This window comes from Ranitomeya variabilis, chromosome 6, assembly GCF_051348905.1.
Source record: "Ranitomeya variabilis isolate aRanVar5 chromosome 6, aRanVar5.hap1, whole genome shotgun sequence".
Lineage (NCBI taxonomy): Eukaryota > Metazoa > Chordata > Amphibia > Anura > Dendrobatidae > Ranitomeya > Ranitomeya variabilis.
Genome location: NC_135237.1, coordinates 508135475 through 508157619, shown reverse-complemented (window position 1 = coordinate 508157619; position 22145 = coordinate 508135475). Strand labels below are relative to the sequence as shown.

At 42.5% G+C, this 22145-nt stretch overlaps 1 protein-coding gene across 3 annotated transcripts in view; it reads right to left on the bottom strand.

Moving 5' to 3' along the window:
* Window positions 1-22145, bottom strand: part of VPS13B (vacuolar protein sorting 13 homolog B) — a 1111190-nt gene that overhangs the window by 58342 nt on the left and 1030703 nt on the right. For all 3 annotated transcript variants that reach the window (XM_077270879.1, XM_077270877.1, XM_077270878.1), the window contains exons 50-56: window positions 14468-14656; window positions 11744-11890; window positions 10037-10320; window positions 9079-9206; window positions 8611-8810; window positions 6291-6409; window positions 3620-4446 (exon numbers count right to left, since the gene is read on the bottom strand). In XM_077270879.1, the coding sequence (XP_077126994.1) occupies window positions 3620-4446; window positions 6291-6409; window positions 8611-8810; window positions 9079-9206; window positions 10037-10320; window positions 11744-11890; window positions 14468-14656 (1894 nt within the window). The remainder of the gene's footprint in view (window positions 1-3619; window positions 4447-6290; window positions 6410-8610; window positions 8811-9078; window positions 9207-10036; window positions 10321-11743; window positions 11891-14467; window positions 14657-22145) is intronic.

Below are 22145 nucleotides of genomic sequence, written 5' to 3'. Positions count from 1 at the left end.
AAAGATGAAGAGAAGGGGATGGAGAAAGATGGAGAGAAGGGGAGGGAGAAACAGGGAGAGAAGGGGAGGGAGAAAGAGGGAGAGGTGGAAAGTGAGAGGGCCAGAGGGAGAGAAGGACAAGGGGAGAGAGAGAAAGACTGGGAGAGAAGGAGGGGAAGAGAGAGGGGAAGAGCGGGAGAGGGTGACAGGGAGGGAGGGAAAGGGGGAGACAGAGAGAAGGAGGGGGGAAGGAAGCGAGTGGGGAAAAGAGAAGAGGGAGAGAGGGGGAAAAAGGGGGAGAGGTGAAAAGAGGGAGGGAGAGAAAAAAAAAATAAAAAAATATATATATATATATACACACACACACTGTTTACATGCATCTAAAACTTGCTATAAAAAAAATAAACGAATGCTATATTTTCCCATGGATTTGAAGGAAGGATTCACGAGACTGCAAACTGCAAAAGATCCTTCTTGGATATCGGTCAGACGCCTCTCTCAGCCAAACCCAATCTCCACTTTGCACTGATGAGGGGCAGTACCCCGAAACAGTGTCTGCAAATTGAGATTCTGGTTTGGCTTTTATCCTAAGTCATGTGACAAGGCTCGTTAAACGGTCGACATTGACTGTTAGGATTGCTACTTCCAATAGCTGGCACTAGAGTTCTGGTTCAATTCCTCTCTGAAGAGACAATTTGCATAACTGCAAATCTGCGTCACTCAGTGGCGTAGGAAGGGGGGTGTGGGGGGGGGGCACAATGGGGCAATGCTGGGGACACTGGGGCAATACCTAAATTGTATTGCATATTTTAACAAATATTTAATAGGTTACAGTAGAGTAGGGCCCAACCATTTTTCTGGAATAATCTGGTTCAGGTATCACATGACCCCCGTCACATGACCCGGGGGGGGGGCGCCAAACTCGGGAACAGCCCCGGGCGGCAAAAGCTCTAGCTACGCCCCTGGCGTCACCTCTGTATGTAACGGGCTGCGGAATAAGATAGAGCTATATAAGCAAAGCATAATAAATAAATGAATACCCTGAAGGATGAACTGATGTGGTAATGCATGATTTTCCATTAAGAGGTTAGTGAAATTACTCCTAGCAATTAAGTATCAGACTACATCCTGCACTTTGGAACTTTTCAGTTACTGGACATAAGGAACGATGATCTGAGATCTGTCTGTTTTACTTCTGGAAGGAAATAAGACATTTCGAGCCCTTGCTAGGAGCTAGTCCTCCTTGTCGCGCTCCAGCTGGTCTACATCTTAGATGGTGATGGTTGGACTGGCAGCTATCTGGGCCGTCTCTCCCATACACAGGAGCGCTCACTCTGCCGAGCTCTTGTGTATTCCCTGGGAGCCATCTCAGGCGGTTAATCTGATGGATAACGAAAGGATGAACAGTCTGAAATCTGACATGCTGGATCCTTAACTCCACGGGACAATCATCGATCTACACTCTCAGCTGGGCCCATCCATATAGGCGCGTTCCGACAACCTTAATTTAATGCGTATATTGGGAAGCCTCCCAGGCAATGTTCTCGGGGAAAAAGTATGAAAACGAGTTCTCCTCCAGGAAGAATAATTCTGTGTCTCTAGGACTACTCAAAGGGAGCTACCTGTAAGTCAATAAATAAATTATTAAAAACCTTGAAACAAAACTAAAGACAACCAGCGTCTTTCGTTTGGGGAATATCAAGTCATGTTTCAAAGCTCTTTAATGGACAGCCGCCGACATTGAGTGTAGCTGCACTGGCGACCATTTGTTTTCCTTCTGGAGGACATATGAAGCAGCAAAAGTATCAGTAGGTTATGGAGAAGACAGATGGACTCCATTGGACCTCTCCTTCCTACTTTTTTGAAGATTGTTGAGTTTTTAGAGATTTGTTCTCCCAGTAATGTAGAGCCCTGTCATACTGATGATGAAGGGGCTATATCTTTGCTTCAGAGCTTTGTTCCCTGCAGCTTTTCCTCTGCACAGGGTAGTTTGCTGTGCAGGTAGCTCTATAAAGGTGGTCACTTCATTCCTTGGATCGTGGAGGTGCTCAGTAAATATTAAAGGGAATCAGTCAGAAGGTTATTGCTATGTAATCTGAAGACAGCATGAGGTAGGGGTTAAAACACAGAATTCAGTGATGTGTCACTGATCAGGGTGCGTGCTGTTGTCTACTTACAATAAAGGTTTTATCATCAGGAGATTATCACTGTTGGACTACAGGGCACATGCACTCTGGTCCAACCACGCCCATCCTCTGATAAACAGCTCAGCGTCAATAGACAAAGCACATAGGGAATCTGTTGTGGGCGAGGTCAGCTGTAGTGTGGCCGGGGTTAGCCTTCTCAGCTCTGCTTCATGCAACATCTAAGAACTCTGATTCTGTCACAACTGCTGCACCGAATAACCTAAGTGATACATTGTTGGATTCAGGGTCTTTTTTCCTACATTATGCTACTCTTAATGAGGTAGCAAAAACTGGTGACAGAGTCCCTTTAAAGGGAATCTGTCATTTCATAAATTATAAGCTTGTAAGAAGGCCCTCACTCCTCTTGGTATCTGTTGAATTAAGTGTTACTCTGTAATATCATTATTGTCTGTACAAATCACTTCTGAACTGCGGAATATGTTGGTGCTGTAGAAATTTAATTATTATTTTATTATTATTAGTAGCATTAAGCCTCCGAAGTAGTGATGAGAGCACGTGCTCGGATAAGGTGATATCCGAGCAAGCTTGTGTGCTAACCGAGTGTGTTCGGCGTGCTTGAAAAACATGTGCAAGTCCCCGGGGCTGCATGTAACACATGCAGAGATTGCTTTTTTTCGAGCATGTCGAAGACACTCGGCTAGCACAGGAGCATGTTCACTCATCACTACTCCTAAGCTGTCTATATGGGTACACAGGTCACAGAAATATGAGTAAAATTATACATTTGTATCTATCATCCGATATCTTATTCCAGAGAAATTCACGTTTTTTTTCTTAATATGCAAATGAGCTGTTAAGATCTATGGGCCGGACATAGATCTCCCTGAGAATCTGCCTCCAGAGCTTATTATAAGTGAAAGGGGGCATCATCAGTGTGAGACAAGTAGATAAGGAGAGCAGACTGTCAGTCATTACATGTCTCACACTGGTTACGTCTCTTCATGTAAAAAGCTCTGGAGGCAGATTCTCAGGGAGATCTATGTCCGACCCATAGATCTTAACAGCTCATTTCCATATAAGAAATACACGGATTTCTCTAGAACAAGATATCGGATTACAGATATCAAAGTATCATTTTATTCAACTTTCTATGACCTATATGACGGCTTAGGAGGGTTGGTCTTACTGACAGATTTCCTTTAAATAACCTAAGAATAAAAGGCTCGAGAAAGGATCCGTGAACTGAAACGTTGCCATTTGGGCTTAATAAAGGCTACCTTTTTTCCATTTGAACTGGAGTGCTGCCTCCCTTTTCATATTTGATGCTAAATAATAAATTGGACGTGTGTTTGGAGACTCGGCATCCACCGTGAGTATAAAATAGTGGTGATGTTCTTCTTCATCTCTTCTTTAAATAACTTAGCGACATGTCATCACTTACCAAGACTGGCATAATCTGTAACCAATGGAGGAAATTAGAAGCACACACTCACCTGCTCTAAAGAGGGCACCGGCGGCATAATGCATTGCCAGGGCGTGGATGAGTTGCCTGGCGGTGGTGAAGATTGGCCCACGCTCAAACACAGAGAAGGATAATGGCGTGTGATCAGAGGCGATGTACAGCTTCAGAGACGCGTGGATGCTGACCAGCAGGTTAACTGGTTGCACAGTCAATTTCCTGAGCCTAACCGGGCTAACAAGCGCTGACGCATGCTGTCGTACTTGGTCCGGCAATCGATGATGAAGCTGAGATCCGACCAGTTTGACTTGGCCTTCGAGCAACGTGTTATCCGGGAGATATGTATCAAACAGCGTTTTTACGTAATAGACAAATGTGTCCTCCACGTAGAGTCGGGACGGCCTCAAATCGAAGCTCAGTTCATTCAGATCACAGATGTTTTGCTCTAAGGAGAAGGTGATGAAGAGTTTACAGAATGACGTCTCCTTGTATTCTTCCAGTTCTTTGGTGGACATGGACAGGCTGCCAGCCTTTGGCCATCTGCTGCACTCCATTTTCTCCTCTTGGCAAACCAGAACAGGGAAATGGAAGTTGGACTTGCTGTAAAGCTGATTGTCGATCTGTAAATCTCCACAATATACTTCCAGGCTGTAAAACACGGGAATCCCGAAGGTGAGGTCTGTCAGCATCTCCTGGCAAGGCTGCCTGAGAAAGCTGGCCACCGGAGTCAGATGGAGGAACACGTTATCCAAATTCAGCCGCAGGAGTTCTGACGAAGCTTTGTAATTAGTGATGTCGTCATAGATGCCCACGCTCAGCTGGGTGATGAACGACTTAAACACTATGCGCTGACATGGAGTTCTAGAAAAACAAAAAAAGGAACTTTTTAAAATGTATTTATTTTTTTTAAACTTTTTTTTAAATATGAAATTAAAAACCTGACAAAAGTGATAACAATAGAGAGCTGAATCTGCAGAGATTTGGGTCCCAATTCATCACTTGCAATTTATTTGTCTTGTGGTATTCATTGAAACCAAATTCTTCAAAATAATGCCCAAAAAATGAATTTGGGGTAATATATAAAAAAAATTCGTATTATTTTTGTCTTAGACAATATTTTGTGACTTTTTAGGGCCAAAATCCTTTTAAAAAGTTGCGAAAATACACCAAATTGAAAACTCCTCCAGAAACCTTACTCCAGGCAGAGTCTGACGCGCCAAAAAAAGACACATTTGGTTAAATCTATCTAATACATCTGGATGAGCAAAAGTGTCAAGGAAAAAGCAGAAAAAAAAAAAAACTTAAAAAAGAAAGACAAATCAAATAGTGGTACCTGTGAGGTCCTCTGTCTTCAACTGCTAATATAGTAGAATGCACGGAGATATGTTTCCCTGTTTGCAATGATGTATCACTTAGTTTACTGGGTGCAGCAGTTGTGATAAAATGTTTTCTCTGTTGCAGATGTAGCAGAGCTCTGAATGCTGAGCTGTGTAGAACCCCGCCCACCTCATCTATTGGCTGATTTCTGTGTACACTGTATATTGATAGAAAGCTGCCAATAAGTGTTGTGGGCGGGGTTATATAGAGCAGGAGGACTAGGAGGCACAAGACAACTAGTCCTCTAGTGAAAATTCCCTGCTTATAAAACATTGATTTTATTGAAACAGCAACACAGCCTAGTAAGTGACACATCACTTGAATCAGGGTCTCTGTCCCGTCATCCTGCTGCTCACAGATAGAAACATCTGCTGACAGATTCCCTTTAATTTGCTAAGGCATTTAATGGGGCTTACCAACACTGCAATCTTTGAAAAATGAACTTTAATTCTGCAGCGTCGTATAGTCTAATGAAGCTGGACTAGTCTGGCGGGTTTAACCGTAATAGTCTTTTCGTAGAGATTCTTGTCACCCCTCTCTGGGCATGACTAACAACCTGCATACAATATGCGTATGGACCATTGTGCAGACTGTCCATCACGTCCAGGAGGATGTTATTACATTTGAGGCAGGACTAGTCTGGGATAAAACAAGCCCTACTGTACTAGTCCTGCCTCATTATTTCAGCAGCTTTGCATTTGCTAAAGTTAATTTTTCAAAGATCACAGAGTTAGTAATCCTGATCAAAACTTTATTAAGGAATTAAAGAAACCCCAATGTATAGATCTGTGATGATAATGAGATGACTACTAGTCATCTGTGGCCACTGTAAAACCCACAAGATTTAAAGGCAATCAATCACCAGGTTTTGGCTATCCCATCTGAATGAAGTATAATGTAGGGACAGAGACCTTGATTCCAGAGTTGTATCACTTACTGGGCTGCTTGCTGTAGTTTTGATAAAATCACCAGTTTATCTGCTGCAGATCTAGCAGTGCTCTGAATGCGGAGCTCAGTATAATCCAAGCCCTCACTACCGATTGGCAGATTTTGGTGTACACTGTGCATAGGCAGAAACTTGACAATAGTCACGGGGGCGGGGTTATACAGAGCTCATATGGAGGCCTACATGAGAGCAAGTTTACTAGTCTTTTAGCGATAATCTTCTGCTGATAATAGTGATTTTATGAAAACTGCAGCAAGAAACTCAGGAAAGGACACAGGGCAGCAATCAGGGTCTCTGCCCCTACAGATTAAGGGGAATAAACCCGGAGACAGATTCCCTTTAAAGACTTGTACTGACTTGGTCACAGGTACCCTTTTCGTACCTATTCAGACTTGTTAGAACCGGTCCTGCCCTTCCTTCTGGGGACAGCGTGATGATGATCGCTCCACACTGCTGGACAACATCCACATAGACGTAGCCATATCCAGTCAGGAAAACCACCTACAGAAACGATACAAAAGTGAGTGACGCCAGTCCAGGAATTCCACATATGGATGTCAGGAGCACACTCCCCTGACAAGATAAGACACATGGTGTTAATCCTTCCAGACCGAACCTATGACTATCAGTACAGATGACTGTACGAGAACAGGGGCTTCTGAAATGTCACAAATTATACACATTTATTTTGTTTGATAGCCCCACTGCTGCAATTTGCTGCAAAGCAAGAGACATAAAACAACTGTTCACGTAGGAAATATACGGGTCTGACACATAAGGCCAGATGGTAAGAAGCAAATCCAAATGTAGAGATTGTAAAGGAGCTCCGGCCGAATATTCACGGATCGCTACCAGGCTGATGTAATGTGTAATAGTCTCTTCATCGGGTTTTTAATCTATTATGTTAGATTTTCCAAGCAATAATATGGGAATTATAAGAAAGGAGTAAGAGTAAGACCAGATGGATAATGTCATACGGGATGAAATGTCACATTGTGTTTGTGAGCATATAAGGAGGTATCGCCAGCTGACAATTCTCTACATCATCATGACCTAAATACACCATATAACTAATGCTATATATTACCTAAAGCCATATGATTAATGAATCAAGGGTGGTGGGCACCCCCTGGAATAACTGTGCCAGGGCTAGCTTACACGGTTGCTCTCAAGACCTTATTTCAGGAGCACACCGCTCCCCTGCCTCCTGCTTGCCGAGGGCGGTGCGCTCTTGAATGATTGACAGTCCGGACCAGGAGCATAGTCATAGCCTGCTGATCTGCTCTTACATCCTGCAGACATAGGCAGCTTTGCTTCTTCCACATCGGAAAAGCGCAGGGGCACTGAGGATGGAGCCAGTGATCTGCTCAGCCACAGAGATGCACTTGCAAGCTCAGTAACAAATAGCTTGCAAGTGCGTGCTCCTTGCCCAAGAGACCGGCCACCGCTGATAGCCTGCAGACATGGTAGGACGGTAATTTGTGCCACAAACCGTAAACTATAACATTGACAATTGATCTTGGGAATGTGGAGGATTTTTAATAACGAGTAATTTTGCTTGATTTTTTCAACAATTTTTCAATTTTACTTAAACAGAGATTTTTACACAATCTACAAAGTGCTTATTTTGGGGGCTAAATAGAAAGATAGAAAATGTATACCCCCATGTATAAGTAGCAGATACCACTATGTTCTCCCATTTTTGCGCTGTGTATATATGACGAGATGTCATCCGCAGCATTTATTGTGCCACATATTAAAACATTTTTTGTATTATGTAAAGATCTGCAGGATGTTGTAGAACAGGAGAAGCTGAGGACATTGATATTGAATCTTTTTCCAGAAATTTATATATTTCTTGTATTTTATTCACTGAAATCCTTGCTCTTTCTAGCTGTAGGAGTCCAGTAGGCGGTCCTATTCCATGACATCCTACTGACTGGCAGCACTAAACGGCCACCCATCAGTAGTCATATAATAGCCTGTTTACACGGGCAGGACATGCTTCAGATGTGCACTAAACAATCTGTAATAGATCGATCTGTGAATAAACTGTCATTTTTCTCAGCAGCACAGGTCCTGTTTACACAGGATGACGTGCTGCCGAGACCGATGATCTTTTAAGCAAACGTTTTGCTCATTGGTCAGGTGATGGAAAGCCTGTTTAGACTGCACGATCATCGAGGAACACTCGTTAACAATGACCGTGCAGTCTAAATGGACCTTAGAAGAGTTCTGTCAATCACTGGATAGCACCGACTCCTAAGCATTAGTCAGGGTTTAAATAATTAAAATATAAGTTATACAGAATCTGGTAACACAAATATACAGTATATCTCAATTTTCTCAGCTCCTTCTGCTCATGCAATTTCTGGAAAGTATGGAAATGAATTCGTAGGTGAAGATCCTGGACCATTACATTTTTTGTTTTTGAGATTTCAAACCTGCAAAATATATATCTAATTTATTGCCTTTGAATTTTCATCTGAAACTCTCTCCACTGCGTCACAGAGGGAGAATATTTTGCAGACTCCCAGACTGACCACTACATAGTGATGGCTGGGTGGAAGAGTAGCTGCACCCACCCTACGTTATACAGTACTTGATACATCAGTTAAAGTAAATTTAACTCTGAAACAGATTTCCGGTGTTTTCTTGGCCAGAAATGACACTATAAATTATGAAGTGTTCTGTTGTGATACCTGTGTGCCCTGGTTATTGATGTCTATCAGGTCACTCCACTCTACCGTGGGCTCTTCGCACGGTAGCACTTTCAGGTAGATCCCAGGAAGGGAATCTTTGGTCTTGCAGTCCGGAAAGCTGGACACTTGATGATACATTTCATGGTGCACTGAGCATTCAGCTGGGATTTTTCGACAGTAAACTTCAAACTTTGGTGTTTCTGAAAAGAAATACATGTAATAGGAATATGGAAAACCTAAACATTTCATAGTTTTTGTAAAGGAAAAATAACGTTTTTCTATGCAGGCGACCAGCACGGACTTCAATAATTAATTTTCATGAGATATATTTTAAAAACCAAGAATTAAATAGATGGTCACCCGAGGAGTCCGCAGCCCTGGCAACATATGGTCAGGTCATATTTGTAAAGAGCATTATTACGTAGACGTGGTTATTGGAGGTTTCCACATATAATTAGTAATCCATACCTTTAATATTCTCTTTCAGAAGTAAGGAAACTCTGCACCTATTGCGAACAATCATCCGAGGGCTCGGATCTTCTGTAAGGGTTATATAAGTCACTCCAAAATGTTCCTGATACGTTAAAACCAGAGCTCTGGGCAAAAAAAAAGATTTATAATATAATAAAACAATGCAAATACTGTATAGAATATGTCCCCTATATACATTTAATGAGTAATTGATCTTGCAAAAGCTTGAAATATTTGCAGTTTTGATGGGTCCATTTTCCTTAAAAATAGCCCTTAAAGGGAAGAAAATGGCCTACTGTTTAAATCTGTTTTTTTTGTGTTACATGTAATAAAAAAAATAAATTCTATTCATATCATTATCTTTAGTAAGAAAAAAAAAATTGTAATCTTGTAATTTTCTTACTTTGCAAATACATGTTTCTCGGTGTTGCCCCTCCTCAATGCAAAGCATGAGATCTGATTTGGCCGAAGAGGCAATGTGCATATTTATTTTCCCCAGAGAAGCAGTGCATGGCCTGTAGGTCTCCTTACCCTGGCATGTCACTCTCCACAAGTAAAGATGCTATCCCTTAGACCTCGGGGAGGTCTTTCATAAAGTCAATTCAGATCTCATGCTTTGCACTGAGGAGGGGCAACACCTAGAAACACATATTTGCAAACTGAGATTCTGGCTTTGCTTTTATCCCAAGTCATATGGCAAGGCTGTATAATTGACAGTATTTATAGTATATCATCTTATGTTGTTCACCATGACATGCCACAATAAAAGTTACTTGAAATTAGCCAGGACGCCCATTTAGGCCCCAGCACATTTATAGCTGTTATCATAGGACATATTCCTGAATTTTATGAATGTCCAATCTATTGTAACACAGGAATATGCAGTGTGATGCACCGGAGACTAGCTAAATTCCCAAGCAATAGAAGAACTCGTATAAAGACTGATATGTCGTACTTGGTGCACAAGTCGTTGCCAGCGCACTCCCCGACAGGAACAGCGACGCTCTGCCTCGGGTACTCCAGGCGGATGATGGCTGGTAGGCTCCAGCACTCGGGGCTTCCAGCCGCTGCGTTGTGGCACAGGCTGAGCAGCATGTACTTCTGGAGAGGAGGTGGCTCTCCTGTTGAGTGACTGTTGTCGGAGACAAGATCCCAGCAAGGAATTGTGTTGTACTTGGCAATGGGATGTTCCCCAACTGGGCCGATGCCGAACACAGTGCTGTCTGGTGCAGGAACATACTTTGGAAGCAAAGGGGGAAAGGGGACATGAAAAAAAGATAAGCTTGATTAAAAGAAACAGATGATTCAGTCCACGGAGGTTTGACTTATTATTATGAGTTGGACATGTAAAGCCAAACATTGGATAGTTGAAGTACAGCCAGATTTCCGACACAGAGCACAAAGATATCATTTTTCCTTGGGCTTTACACATAGTTCACAGAGAGGTCTCGCTGTGTTGTACTTGACTTAGCAACAGGTGAAAAGTTGTGACTTCTCCCCCCCCCCCCAAAAAAAAATCTTTGTGGTCATAGCATAACGCGGGCAGATAACAGCAGACATGAAACCAGAAGACGGTGAGGCGGTCCCGCTCTGACCCATGGCTCACCTTGTTACGTATGGCGCACATTACATAGAACATCAGCACTTTCAAAACAGGAAACTCTCTTGTTCTGATCACAAGATACACAATGAAAAAAAGCGCAGTACTGCCCTGACCTGGCCTGCTCTCTAACAGCCCATGGAATGACTTTCTAGTAGGCGCATAGGCTAATAATGAAATACTAACATATTATCATCTATAATAATAACGGAAGTTAACATTTTGTGAATTTTATCTACCACCTTTACTAGCACTGAAACTAAAGGCCTCGTACACATTAGAAAAAAGTGACAATTTCAGCCGGAATGCCAAAGTATTTCATGTGCATGAGGGGCTAACGACTCTACACCGACAGATGAGGACAGGTAAAGAAGGATCAGAATGTGGAAATTCAAAGTTCCATCATATTTATCTTCTGAGAGAAAAGCTGCCAATAGAGTCGTCTGACAGCTACATGCACCAATCTCCTCTGAACGCACATGCATGCTCAGCCCAAACAAGTTTGCATGTTTATGGGGTACACCGGTACTTCCCAACTTTTAAAAACAAGACAAAAAGGGCACAAACTACAAACGATGTGCGTCATGGCAATTTTTATCATTCCTCCAAGCTCTGCTACATCAATGCACACCCAGATGCACACAGCTCTGCTACGTCAATGCACACCTAGATGCACACCACTCTGCTACATCAATGCACACAGCTCTGCTACATCAATGCACACCCAGATGCACACAGCTCTGCAACATCAATGCCCACCCAGATGCACACAGCTCTGCTACATCAATGCACAGCTAGATGCACACAGCTCTGCTACATCAATGCACACTGCTCTGCTACATCAATGCACACCCAGATGCACACAGCTCTGCTACATCGATGCACACCCAGATGCACACAGCTAGGTTTCATCATTACACACACAGCTCTGCTACATCAACAATATAATGCCCGAGGTTAAACCCTGAAAGGTAAAAATAGCATCTTTCCATTACTCCAGTGGTCGAGACATGGGTAATAGAGAATGGAAGTAACTGAACCCAGGAGACCTCGTGTACCAACCTCTTCATCAGAAAGCTGCTGCGGCACAGACATCTGCGGACTGTAGGAAATCTTATATGAAGTATTGTTAATGAGAGTTGTCTTGTCTTCAATCTGTAGTATCTGGATCCCATTGCGAACCATTGATGAAACACTAAACTGGCAAAGCTGGTGAGACAACAGAGAGGAATATATGACTATAACCCAGCTAATGGGACTCTATCAACTGCATTATTTCACCCATCAAAACTAGACTGTGAAACATACACTTTTTTTCTAAATCTGTTTTTATTTTCTGAATACAGATTCGTTTTTCTTTTATTCTTTTATACAGGATTATAGGAGGCAGTGTGGAAAAAAAACCCTGCAGCCGCTGCTGGATACCTGAATGTTATGTCAGCATTGCAAAGCAAATGGAAGATTCACTAATGAGACGACTGCGCAGTAAAATATTTCGCTTTATTTGGAATTTCAGTAACGCGTTTCGGGGAGTGCTTACCCTTCTTCAGATATGTACAGTCTGATGGAGGGGAACTATCCTCCAAAATGCGTTCAGGCAAATATTTGACCCGTCTCTTCAATGAATCTTCCATTTTTGGAAAAGCTGGCATCCCAGCAGGGTATTCAGCGGCGGTCTCTACTACTACTCCAGCTCTTTCAGTTTCTGACGAGATATGCTCCACTTGGACACTGGGCAGCAGCAATAGAAACCCCATTCCTTCCATGGAATACAGATTTCAATTGAGAGTGAATGATCAGTCCAGAAGGACAAAGAAGCAGATTTCGCTCATAAAATACTGTATATAACAAAGTTGCTTATGTACAATTGATTTATTAAGTAAAAATCAATACCTTTTATTTATTTATTTTTACACAAATGATTCCATATAAAATATATACCGTAATTAAAACCCCCCCACCAAGGATGTATAGGGGGGTGGGGATTAATATTCTGCCCCTCCAATGGGGACACATCTACCTAGAATATGGGGCACAGTCACATGTTCCTGCCAGTGGAGAGGTGGTCATCCGATTTCCCATAAAAATGAATTGAAATACCATCCACCTCTCCACTGACCCTGGTGCACGTCAGGGCCCCAATCTAAAGGTAGATGCAGGTCACATTGGTGGGAACTGCGTCTGCTTTACACTTATGTCATATCCTGTGGATAATGCGAAAATATCCCTCTATGGATGGAGATGCATAAAAAAACAGACGGTGGAAAAACACTGTAAATGCAGTATATGCTGATCTCTAGCTAATAAAAAATATTCATAAGCTTAAACTGAGCTTTATCTATTGGGAACCTATGTGGATAAAAAGTCCTAAAAATATAATTACCAAAAACAAGGAATATATAACATACATTTAGAACTATTAGTATATTAATACGACGAGCTTTCCAACCGCTGCCTGACCTTGGCATGTTCTCCAAACATACTGTACATCTCTGGTCATGGTAACGTAAAAAAACGCCCTAAAATTGTTCCATAAACCATAATGATATTTAATTTGGGCTATAAAGTCAAATTGTTTTCTGTAGTCACCAAATTATATTCCCCTCCGTGCCAATCCCAAAATATAGGTACATTATTAATTTACGAGGCTAATTTGATTTTCCAACTTGAAAGGAGCCGGTGTAATTTGGAATGATGTTTTAGGTGTATTGTGTCCCGCAAAAAGAAATATAAAACTAGCATAGCATGCACCATTTAGTTATAAAGTTGTTCCATGTCTCAGGAATGTTGGAGAATGGCCCCGGTCATATTAAGCATAGAAATAATACCAACAAGAACATAAAAATGAAAAAGATGGGGCCATGCTGGAAAAAGAATGCGGGAATCCATTCTTATATTATGAAGATCGTTAGTTTTAATGCAGTATAAAATGCTTCAAGGAAAAACGCGAGAATCACCTTTGATATCCAATATACTGGTATTTTATATCTCATCTGACATTATACGAAGGAGCCATTTTCTCCACCACTTGTGCACCACTAGTCACACTGTCGACCAGTCATCTTGGAACACTCTCCTTACTTAGATTTCTTATTTCCTACATTTTTGGATGTTTTTTCTTACCAAACCTCACTAAAAAAATCAAATCTATTTCTACATTGCTCAAGAGAACTGCCTATAACAATCTAGTATAATAATAACCCCACCCAGATGTCTACAAAGCTTTGAAGGAACATTATTGTTTCACAATTATAAAGGTATCTCTATAGCTATACCTAACAGATTACAGAAAATGGACATGACCCCATTACTTTAAAGGAGTATTTCCTGGTTCAAAATTTATGGCACAGTGCAAGAAGTCTAAACTCTGACTCATCATCAAAACCAGGGGGTCGAGGTCCCTTAAACGCTCTTCACCACCCTTGTGCTCGGAAGTGCAATACAGTTCTATGAGATTGTGTTCCTATTCCTTATACTATGGGTGGCTAGGAGCGCTGCTATGTGTAAAAAACACAAGGGGGACCTCAGTCCTTATGTTCTCAGGACTGGTGGATTCCAAAGCTTATATATGGTCATTTCCTATGGTGGGGAAACCTCATTCTTTGTCAGGGTGTGGAAAACCAAGAGAAAAAAAAGCCTGCGATGCCATGCAGCCCCAGTTGTTTTCTAGCAAATGATGAGACATAGCATGACCTTAAAGATAAGATACATAGTTCACTTTCTGGCTGAAGGAATAGATTTCACTACTAAAACTGAATTCAAGACTTGTTCCTTTCAGTCCCTTACCTTTTGATGTCCAGGAAAGGCTCCAAGCTTGATGTTGGCATCAACAAAGCCATCTTCATCTAAGGATACCACTTCACCGTTGTCTCCATCCTTCCATTTTGGAGAGGTCACATCATGAACCAACCGGACAGCAACAGACTTGTGCACAGTGTTTGTGTTGGCCCAGTAGATACCAATTTGAAAAGCCTCCTTAAAAAAAAATATGTACACGTCAGAGCAATGGCCTCCACAGAGCAGTGTGATTCTCTACCTTTAGTTATGTGTAATAAATCAGGTTAATATGTAATTATAACTTTCAGAAAACTTTTGACATGCTATAGTGACACCTTAGACATTTTATTCAGTGGGAGTCTGGGACCTTAGGCTGCCAACAATCGATATAATGAAGGAGTAAAAACCATCACACAATCCTTACTCAGCTCCAACTACGAAGAACTCAACAGAGAGTCTTTAAAGGGTTGCTCCACTAGGTATAGGTCATCAATTTCAGATCGGAGGGGAACCAACACCCATCACCCCACCGCGATCAACTGTTCTTGGTGATGGATATTAGCATGATATGGTGATGGATATGTTACAGAGCTGAACAGTACAATCATTGACAGACCGTTGTATCTCATCTTTCTTAGACTCTCTTGTAACAGGGTTGGTGCCACAGGATTGGAGGATGGCTGAGGTGGTACCAATATTTAAGAAAGTTAAGAAGGTCGATCCAGGCAACTACCGTCCAGTAAGCCTGACATCAGTAGTGTGCAAAGTTTTTGAGGGCATTATAAGAGATGACCTGCAGATATACGTTTCAGAGAATCTACTATATAATAGTCTAATTCTGTCTGTTTGTCTGTAACGGAAATCCCACGTCGCTGAAGGGTCGCGCCAGCCACCTGCGACCAATCAGCAATAGGCGCAGTCCGGCCGCGAATTGGCACGGGATTTGAACCACACTTCGCTGATTGGTCACGCCCGGCCGGCCGCGACCAATCAGCGACATTGGCGCGGGATTTAAACACCACTTCGATGATTAGTTGCGCCCGGCCGGCCGTGACCAATCAGCGACAGGCACAGTCCGGCCGCGAATTGGCGTGGGATTTGAACCACGCATCGCTGATTGGTCGCGCCTGGCCGCGACCAATCAATGATATTGGCGCGGGATTTAACCCCCACTCACAGCGCGATGTACTTCACTCACGTTTACTGAACAAGTTCTGTCAGTCACAGTGTGATGTAGTTCAGTCACGTTTACTGAACAAGTTCTGTCAGTCACAGTGCCTCGTAGTTCAGTCACGTTTACTGAACAAGTTCTGTCAGTCACAGTGTGATGTAGTTTACTCACGTTTACTGAACAAGTTCTGTCAGTCACAGTGCCATGTAGTTCCGTCACGTTTACTGAACAAGTTCTGTCAGTCACAGTGCCATGTAGTTCAGTCATGTTTACTGAACAAGTTCTGTCAGTCACAGCGTGATGTAGTTCACTCACGTTTACTGAACAAGTTCTGTTATTCACAGTGCCACATAATTCAGTCACGTTTACTGAACAAGTTCTGTCAGTCACAGTGTGATGTAGTTCACTCACGTTTACTGAACAAGTTCTGTCAGTCAGTGTGATGTAGTTCAGTCACATTTACTGAACAAGTTCTGTCAGTCACAGTGTGATGTAGTTCACTTACTTGTACTGAACAAGTTCTGTCAGTCACAGTGTGATGTAGTTCAGTCACATTTACTGAACAAGTTCTGTCAGTCACAGTGTGATGTAGTTCAGTCACGTTTACTGAACAAGTTCTGTTATTCACAGTGCCACGTAGTTCAGTCACGTTTACTGAACAAGTTCTGTCAGTCACAGTGCCACATAGTTCAGTCACGTTTACTGAACAAGTTCTGTCAGTCACAGTGCCACATAGTTCAGTCACGTTTACTGAACAGTTCATTGCATTATTCTTAAATCTTCATAAATAAACTACATACATATTGTAGAATACCCGATGTGTTAGAATTGAGCCACCATCTAGTAATGTAATAAATAACAACCAGCATAGATTCATGAAGAATAAGTCGTGTGTAATCAACATGTTGGGTTTCTATGAGGAGGTAAGTGAAAATCTGGAGGTTATTAATACGGCTGATGTGATTTATCTGCACTTTGCAAAGGCATTTGTGACTGTACCACAGGACAGCCTTATACTGGAGCTACAGAAGTAAGGACAGGGGGGAAACTATTTGCAGATGCGTAAGGAATTGGCTAAATGACAGGAAACAAAGAGTTGTCATAAATGATATGTTAACCAGTGGAGACCACAGGGATATGTACTGGGAGCAGTGAGGACCGCAGGGATCTGTGCTGGGAGCAGTGAGGACCGCAGGGATCAGTGCTGGGAGCAGTGAGGACCGCAGGGATCAGTGCTGGGAGCAGTGAGGACCGCAGGGATCAGTGCTGGGAGCAGTGAGGACCGCAGGGATCTGTACTGGGAGCAGTGAGGACCGCAGGGATCTGTGCTGGGAGCAGTGAGGACTGCATGGATCTGTGCTGGGAGCAGTGAGGACTGCATGGATCTGTGCTGGGAGCAGTGAGGACCGCAGGGATCAGTGCTGGGAGCAGTGAGGACCGCAGGGATCTGTACTGGGAGCAGTGAGGACCGCAGGGATCTGTACTGGGAGCAGTGAGGACCGCAGGGATCTGTGCTGGGAGCAGTGAGGACTGCATGGATCTGTGCTGGGAGCAGTGAGGACTGCAGGGATCTGTGCTGGGAGCAGCGAGGACCGCAGGGATCTGTACTGGGGGAGATTCTTTTTAACCTCTTTATTAATGACCTAGTGGATGGGATTGAGAGTAAAGTGTCAGTCTTTGCTGACGAAACCAAGCCATGTAGGATATTAAAATCTGACCTTGACAGTACAATATTACAAAACGATCTGAATAAGATGTCTGAATGTTACATAGTTACATAGTTATTAAGGTTGAAGGAAGACTGTAAGTCCATCTAGTTCAACCCATAGCCTAACCTAACATGCCCTAACATGTTGATCCAGGGCAATTGCCCATTTGAATGGGCAAATTAGATTTAATGTAGATAAATGTAAAGTAATGCACCTCGGACAGAGTAATCCTATTGACTTGACATCTCAAGAGGTGTCTAAAAGTGCAGTCACACCATAAATCATAACTTGTATTTCGGAATCTGTTAGGATTCTTTTCTGTAACCTCTAGAAGAGAGGAAAAAACCCAGACACAGAGCTGTCCACAAACAGATCTCTGGTTTGGCTGTAAAGGCTACACATTTTTTTTTCTCCAGTGGAGCACTGGCTTGAAAATACTACATACGTAGTTGGGTCTCTTCAATGAGTGTACGTACCCTCCTGAGCTGTGACCTCAAGAGAATGGTCTATACTAGGTCCTTTTTGCCCAGTTCCCGAGCATGCATCCGTGGTGGGCAGACTTGGGAGTAGATTTGCCTACTTAGTGAATTTGGAAATAAAGTCTGGCTGGAGAAGAACAGCAGGGAATTTCCACCAATCTCACTAGACACCGTCTGGGCCACCACAGCCACAGTAAGCCATAACTACATCATGAACTGTAGCTTCCAGCATAAAGAAACAAAGTCAAGACCTCAGTTGTGTTGTCAACTGTGATGAACAACAGTACCGTGAACGAGACAGATATAAAAACCAGATCCTTACCTGAAAGGAAAAAAAATTTGCCTGCTTGTGTTTTTCTTTTTTTTTTACTAACTTGCCATGTAGTGGATACTGGAAACTGTTTGGTTCCGACTGCAGAAACTTATTAACATAACCTCCCAAGGACGGGCGCTGGCATTTTCCACGCCGACTTGTAACCTTGACTAATCCTCATCTTTCTATGCTTGCTTTGTAAGTTTTCTCAATTATTTGCTCTACCTTTGCTCCACACGGGAAGTCATTCATTCTTTATTATTATTATTTTTTTTTAATAAAACATAACAACATGACCCCTATTATTTAAGAATGTTCAGCAGCGACCAGGGCCAGCGACTTACTGGAAGAAAGGAGTCCAGAACTGGAGGAGTAGAAAAACAAGTGTTTAGCATGTCTATGCTGAGGCACAGGAGAAGGAAGCCTCATATTTCAAGAGAATTTCTGGAGTCAAATGAGTTTTATGTAAAGTTGGTTCACTGTGTAATGAACATTTCTGCGGTTTTCTAATATACTTTGAGTTTTACTTTGACATTTTCAACATTTCCGCTTCTTAGTCGTAGATGTTGTTAAAGGCTGAAAACCAGTTCTCATCATATCCCTGTAAGGCAGGTTTCACATTTGCGGTTGTGTGCGCATGCGTCTTGATTTCATATCTTTAACATTGTAGACGCAGGTGCATGCGTTCGCCCGCGTTTGCTTACACATGCGTCTTTTCGCGGTGTGCGGCTAACGCACCATGTTGCAATTTTTGAGGCGTCAAATTTCAGCCGCCATAAGCATGCGGACGCTTGCGGAAGGAGTGTGTCAAAACAACGCATTACAGTCTATGAGAACGCTTGGACATGCGTTCACTTGAGTTTGCACAAGGGTCAAAATACAGAAATTCCATGAGACACGCTCATTGAGCGTGGCTTGTGTCAAGGAAATTCTGGAAATGTTTTTTCCTATCAAACGCATGCGCATAAAAACCGCAATCGCATGCAAAAACGCATGCAAACGTTGCAGTTTTTTCCCCATCATGCGTAAGCTGATGCGGATAAAAAACGCAGCGTTTGCATGCGGTTGCAGACGATACACTGCAGACTCAACCGCAAATGTGAACCTAACCTAAAACAGGTGCATGACTTGATCTCTGGAATTGGGCAGAATTTGACCCCCAAAAATATGAGCTTAAAAAAGAAAGAAAAGACCAAGTACTTACCTGTTAAATTCCCTGCTTCACAGCAAACGCCATCCTCCCCAGTGCCTTTTTACTTGGCTGCAGTATTAACATACCACCTAATACACAAGACCTCTGCAGCCAATCACTGTCCTTAGCGGTGTACCCCATACATGTGGGGGATTGCCTGTTTGCTAAGCAACCCCCACATGTATTCAAGCTGTCTAGCAGCCACAAATCATGCAGCTGCGTTGACATAAACTATATCTCCGAACACGTAGAAATACTCGGAGACCACCCGAGCGTGCTCGGAGAACCCCAAGCAACGAGTATACTTGCTCATCACTTGTCAGGACCTATATCCCATTGAACACCAGTGGAGAGTTGTTAAAATTGCTGTTGGGAGAAGGCACTCTTCAAATATGAGAGACCTGGAATAGTTTGCCAAAGAAGAGTTTTCCAAAACTGTTGATGGTTATAGGAAGGAAGTTATTGATTCCAAAGGCTGTGCAACCACATATTAAATGGACGGTGCCAACAATTTTGTCCGACCCATTTTGTTTTTTTTTTGAGAAATAATAACCAATTTGCCTTTTCTCTCCCTTTTTATGTTGTTCAAATACACACAAAGGATGTAAACATGTGTATAACAAAACATGTGTAATTGCAATAATTTTCTGGGAGAAATACTTCATTTTCTAGAATAATTTCAAGGGTGCCAACACTTTAGCCAGGACTATGTGCAATGGGGGAAACCACAGATTGTAAGATCGGCGATTATCTAACACTATAGAACCTGGTAACGTTACTTTGCAATGTCTGATGTTGTTTTATATTCACCCTGGGAATAGTAGAGTGCTGTGGTGTATAAAGGTTTTTACTATTATTCATGCTAAAAGGTGCAGTCTTTCCTGCGGATAGATGGGCATCCATTTTCATTTGAAGTTTTCTGAAGATTAGATTTTGGTGCACAGGGGCGGTACTGTGCACTGGGTCTCCTCCTCCCTGTCTGTGATTCCCCGGCCCTTCAGACATTGAATGATCTGCTTCCTCTGTTTGATATCTTAGCAGTTATCTGTCAGTCAAAGAAAAGAGGCAGGCGGAGGGGCTGGGGAATCAAATTCAGAGAGGAGAAGACCCAGTGCGCAGTCCGGCCCCTGTGCACCAAAATCTAATCTTCAGAAAACTTCAACTGGTTATTAAAGGAGTTCAACAAATCAGATTTACTCACCAAAGGAATCAGTTTAATCTGTATTACATTGCAATTGAAGACTTGTCTTTACTTTTGAAATTGTGCTGACAGGTTCTCTTTAAAGGGGTTATTGGGTCCTTTGATAGGTCATCAATACCAGATTGGTGGTGGGGGGGTGCAATACCCAGCACCCCCTCCAATCAGCTGTCCTTGGTGCGAGTGGCAGCCGAATGTGATCAGTTACATAACTGCATAGCACAGCTATGTCAACTGTATAGTGGCCACATTCGGACACTACTCATCCGCCGGGCAGAACTGTGATTTCCGCTCTGGAACTGAGCACATCCTGCTGTTGCCTGCAGGGGGAACAGCTGATTAGTGCGTGTGTTAGGTGTTGCACCCCCATTGATCAGGTAAAGATAGGCTATCAATATAAAAGTACTAGAAAAACCCCCTTAAATAAATATACAAACTCCCCAGTAAACCTACGAGTTGAATTTCACAATGTATTGATGCATGAAACTGGCAAGGGTCTCCTTTATCTCATCTAAAAGCATTTACGAGCCCAAAAAAATACTTAGATAATGAAAATTGTAATAGCAATAGAGGACGTCATTTCCAGCTGTAATTTCTTCCGTTTTCACAACAAAGACAAGTGTATGATCCAAGCATTGTAACTGATTATAATCAGGACATCAGAGGAGGAATAATCTCCTGCTGAGCACTGTAAGGAACAATCACCAGTCAAACCTAATAGGAACCTTTAAGTAAAGACACACAGACCCCAGGAAGTGCAGCTGGTGCCTTAAAAGCCCCCAACCCCACAATTACAAAAAAAACAAAGCATAAAAAACAAATTACAAAAGTTACAGTCACATGTCCTGTATCAATCATATTGATTCCCTTTGATCAGCTGAGTAAATGGTCCGGTATTACATCTGATGAAAGCTGCGGTGTGTTTATACAGTCTGTGGCCGGCATTTGCCATTTACGACCCCTATAATCTGTAGGCATGTTGGGTTGTGGTGGGTGGAATTAGGAGAGAATGACTGGATTATCTGACACATCGTGTCACCGAGGTACACAATGTAACAATGTTCTAGAACTCATATTTATACCAAACAAAAACAGATCCTAATCTCGCGTTCCAACTGGCTCCTCACGCCGCCCCTCAGACACTCGCAAAATAAACCATGGAGCTTTCCACTTTTACTCTTCGGTGATGATTAACAAAGTATTTACAGCAAACGAGGTCGTAAAACTCGAGATGAGATTTATAATAAAAGGGCCCAGCGCGGCAATGGATGAGATGCGTGACATCCGATTCCGCACACTGTTCGCAGGAATGTAATTTATGATGTGATGTGTTACGTGGGGCTCGTCCTGATGTCACCAGCTCAGCATAATGGAAAACATACTACGCAGATTACTGCACATACTGGGGGACACTTCTGGGGGCTGCCCACTTATCTCCTCCATAGATCACATAACATTACCTAGAATGTGAGATCCTCGTATGGTACATTCCACGAAAAGAAATTCCCTTTAATCCAAAATCTATTATTATCACTACTAATTGGTCACTTTATCTGATCGGTCACTTGTGATCTGATCTTGGAGTGACCACAACCACCAGCTAATAACAGACTGTATACACTAGA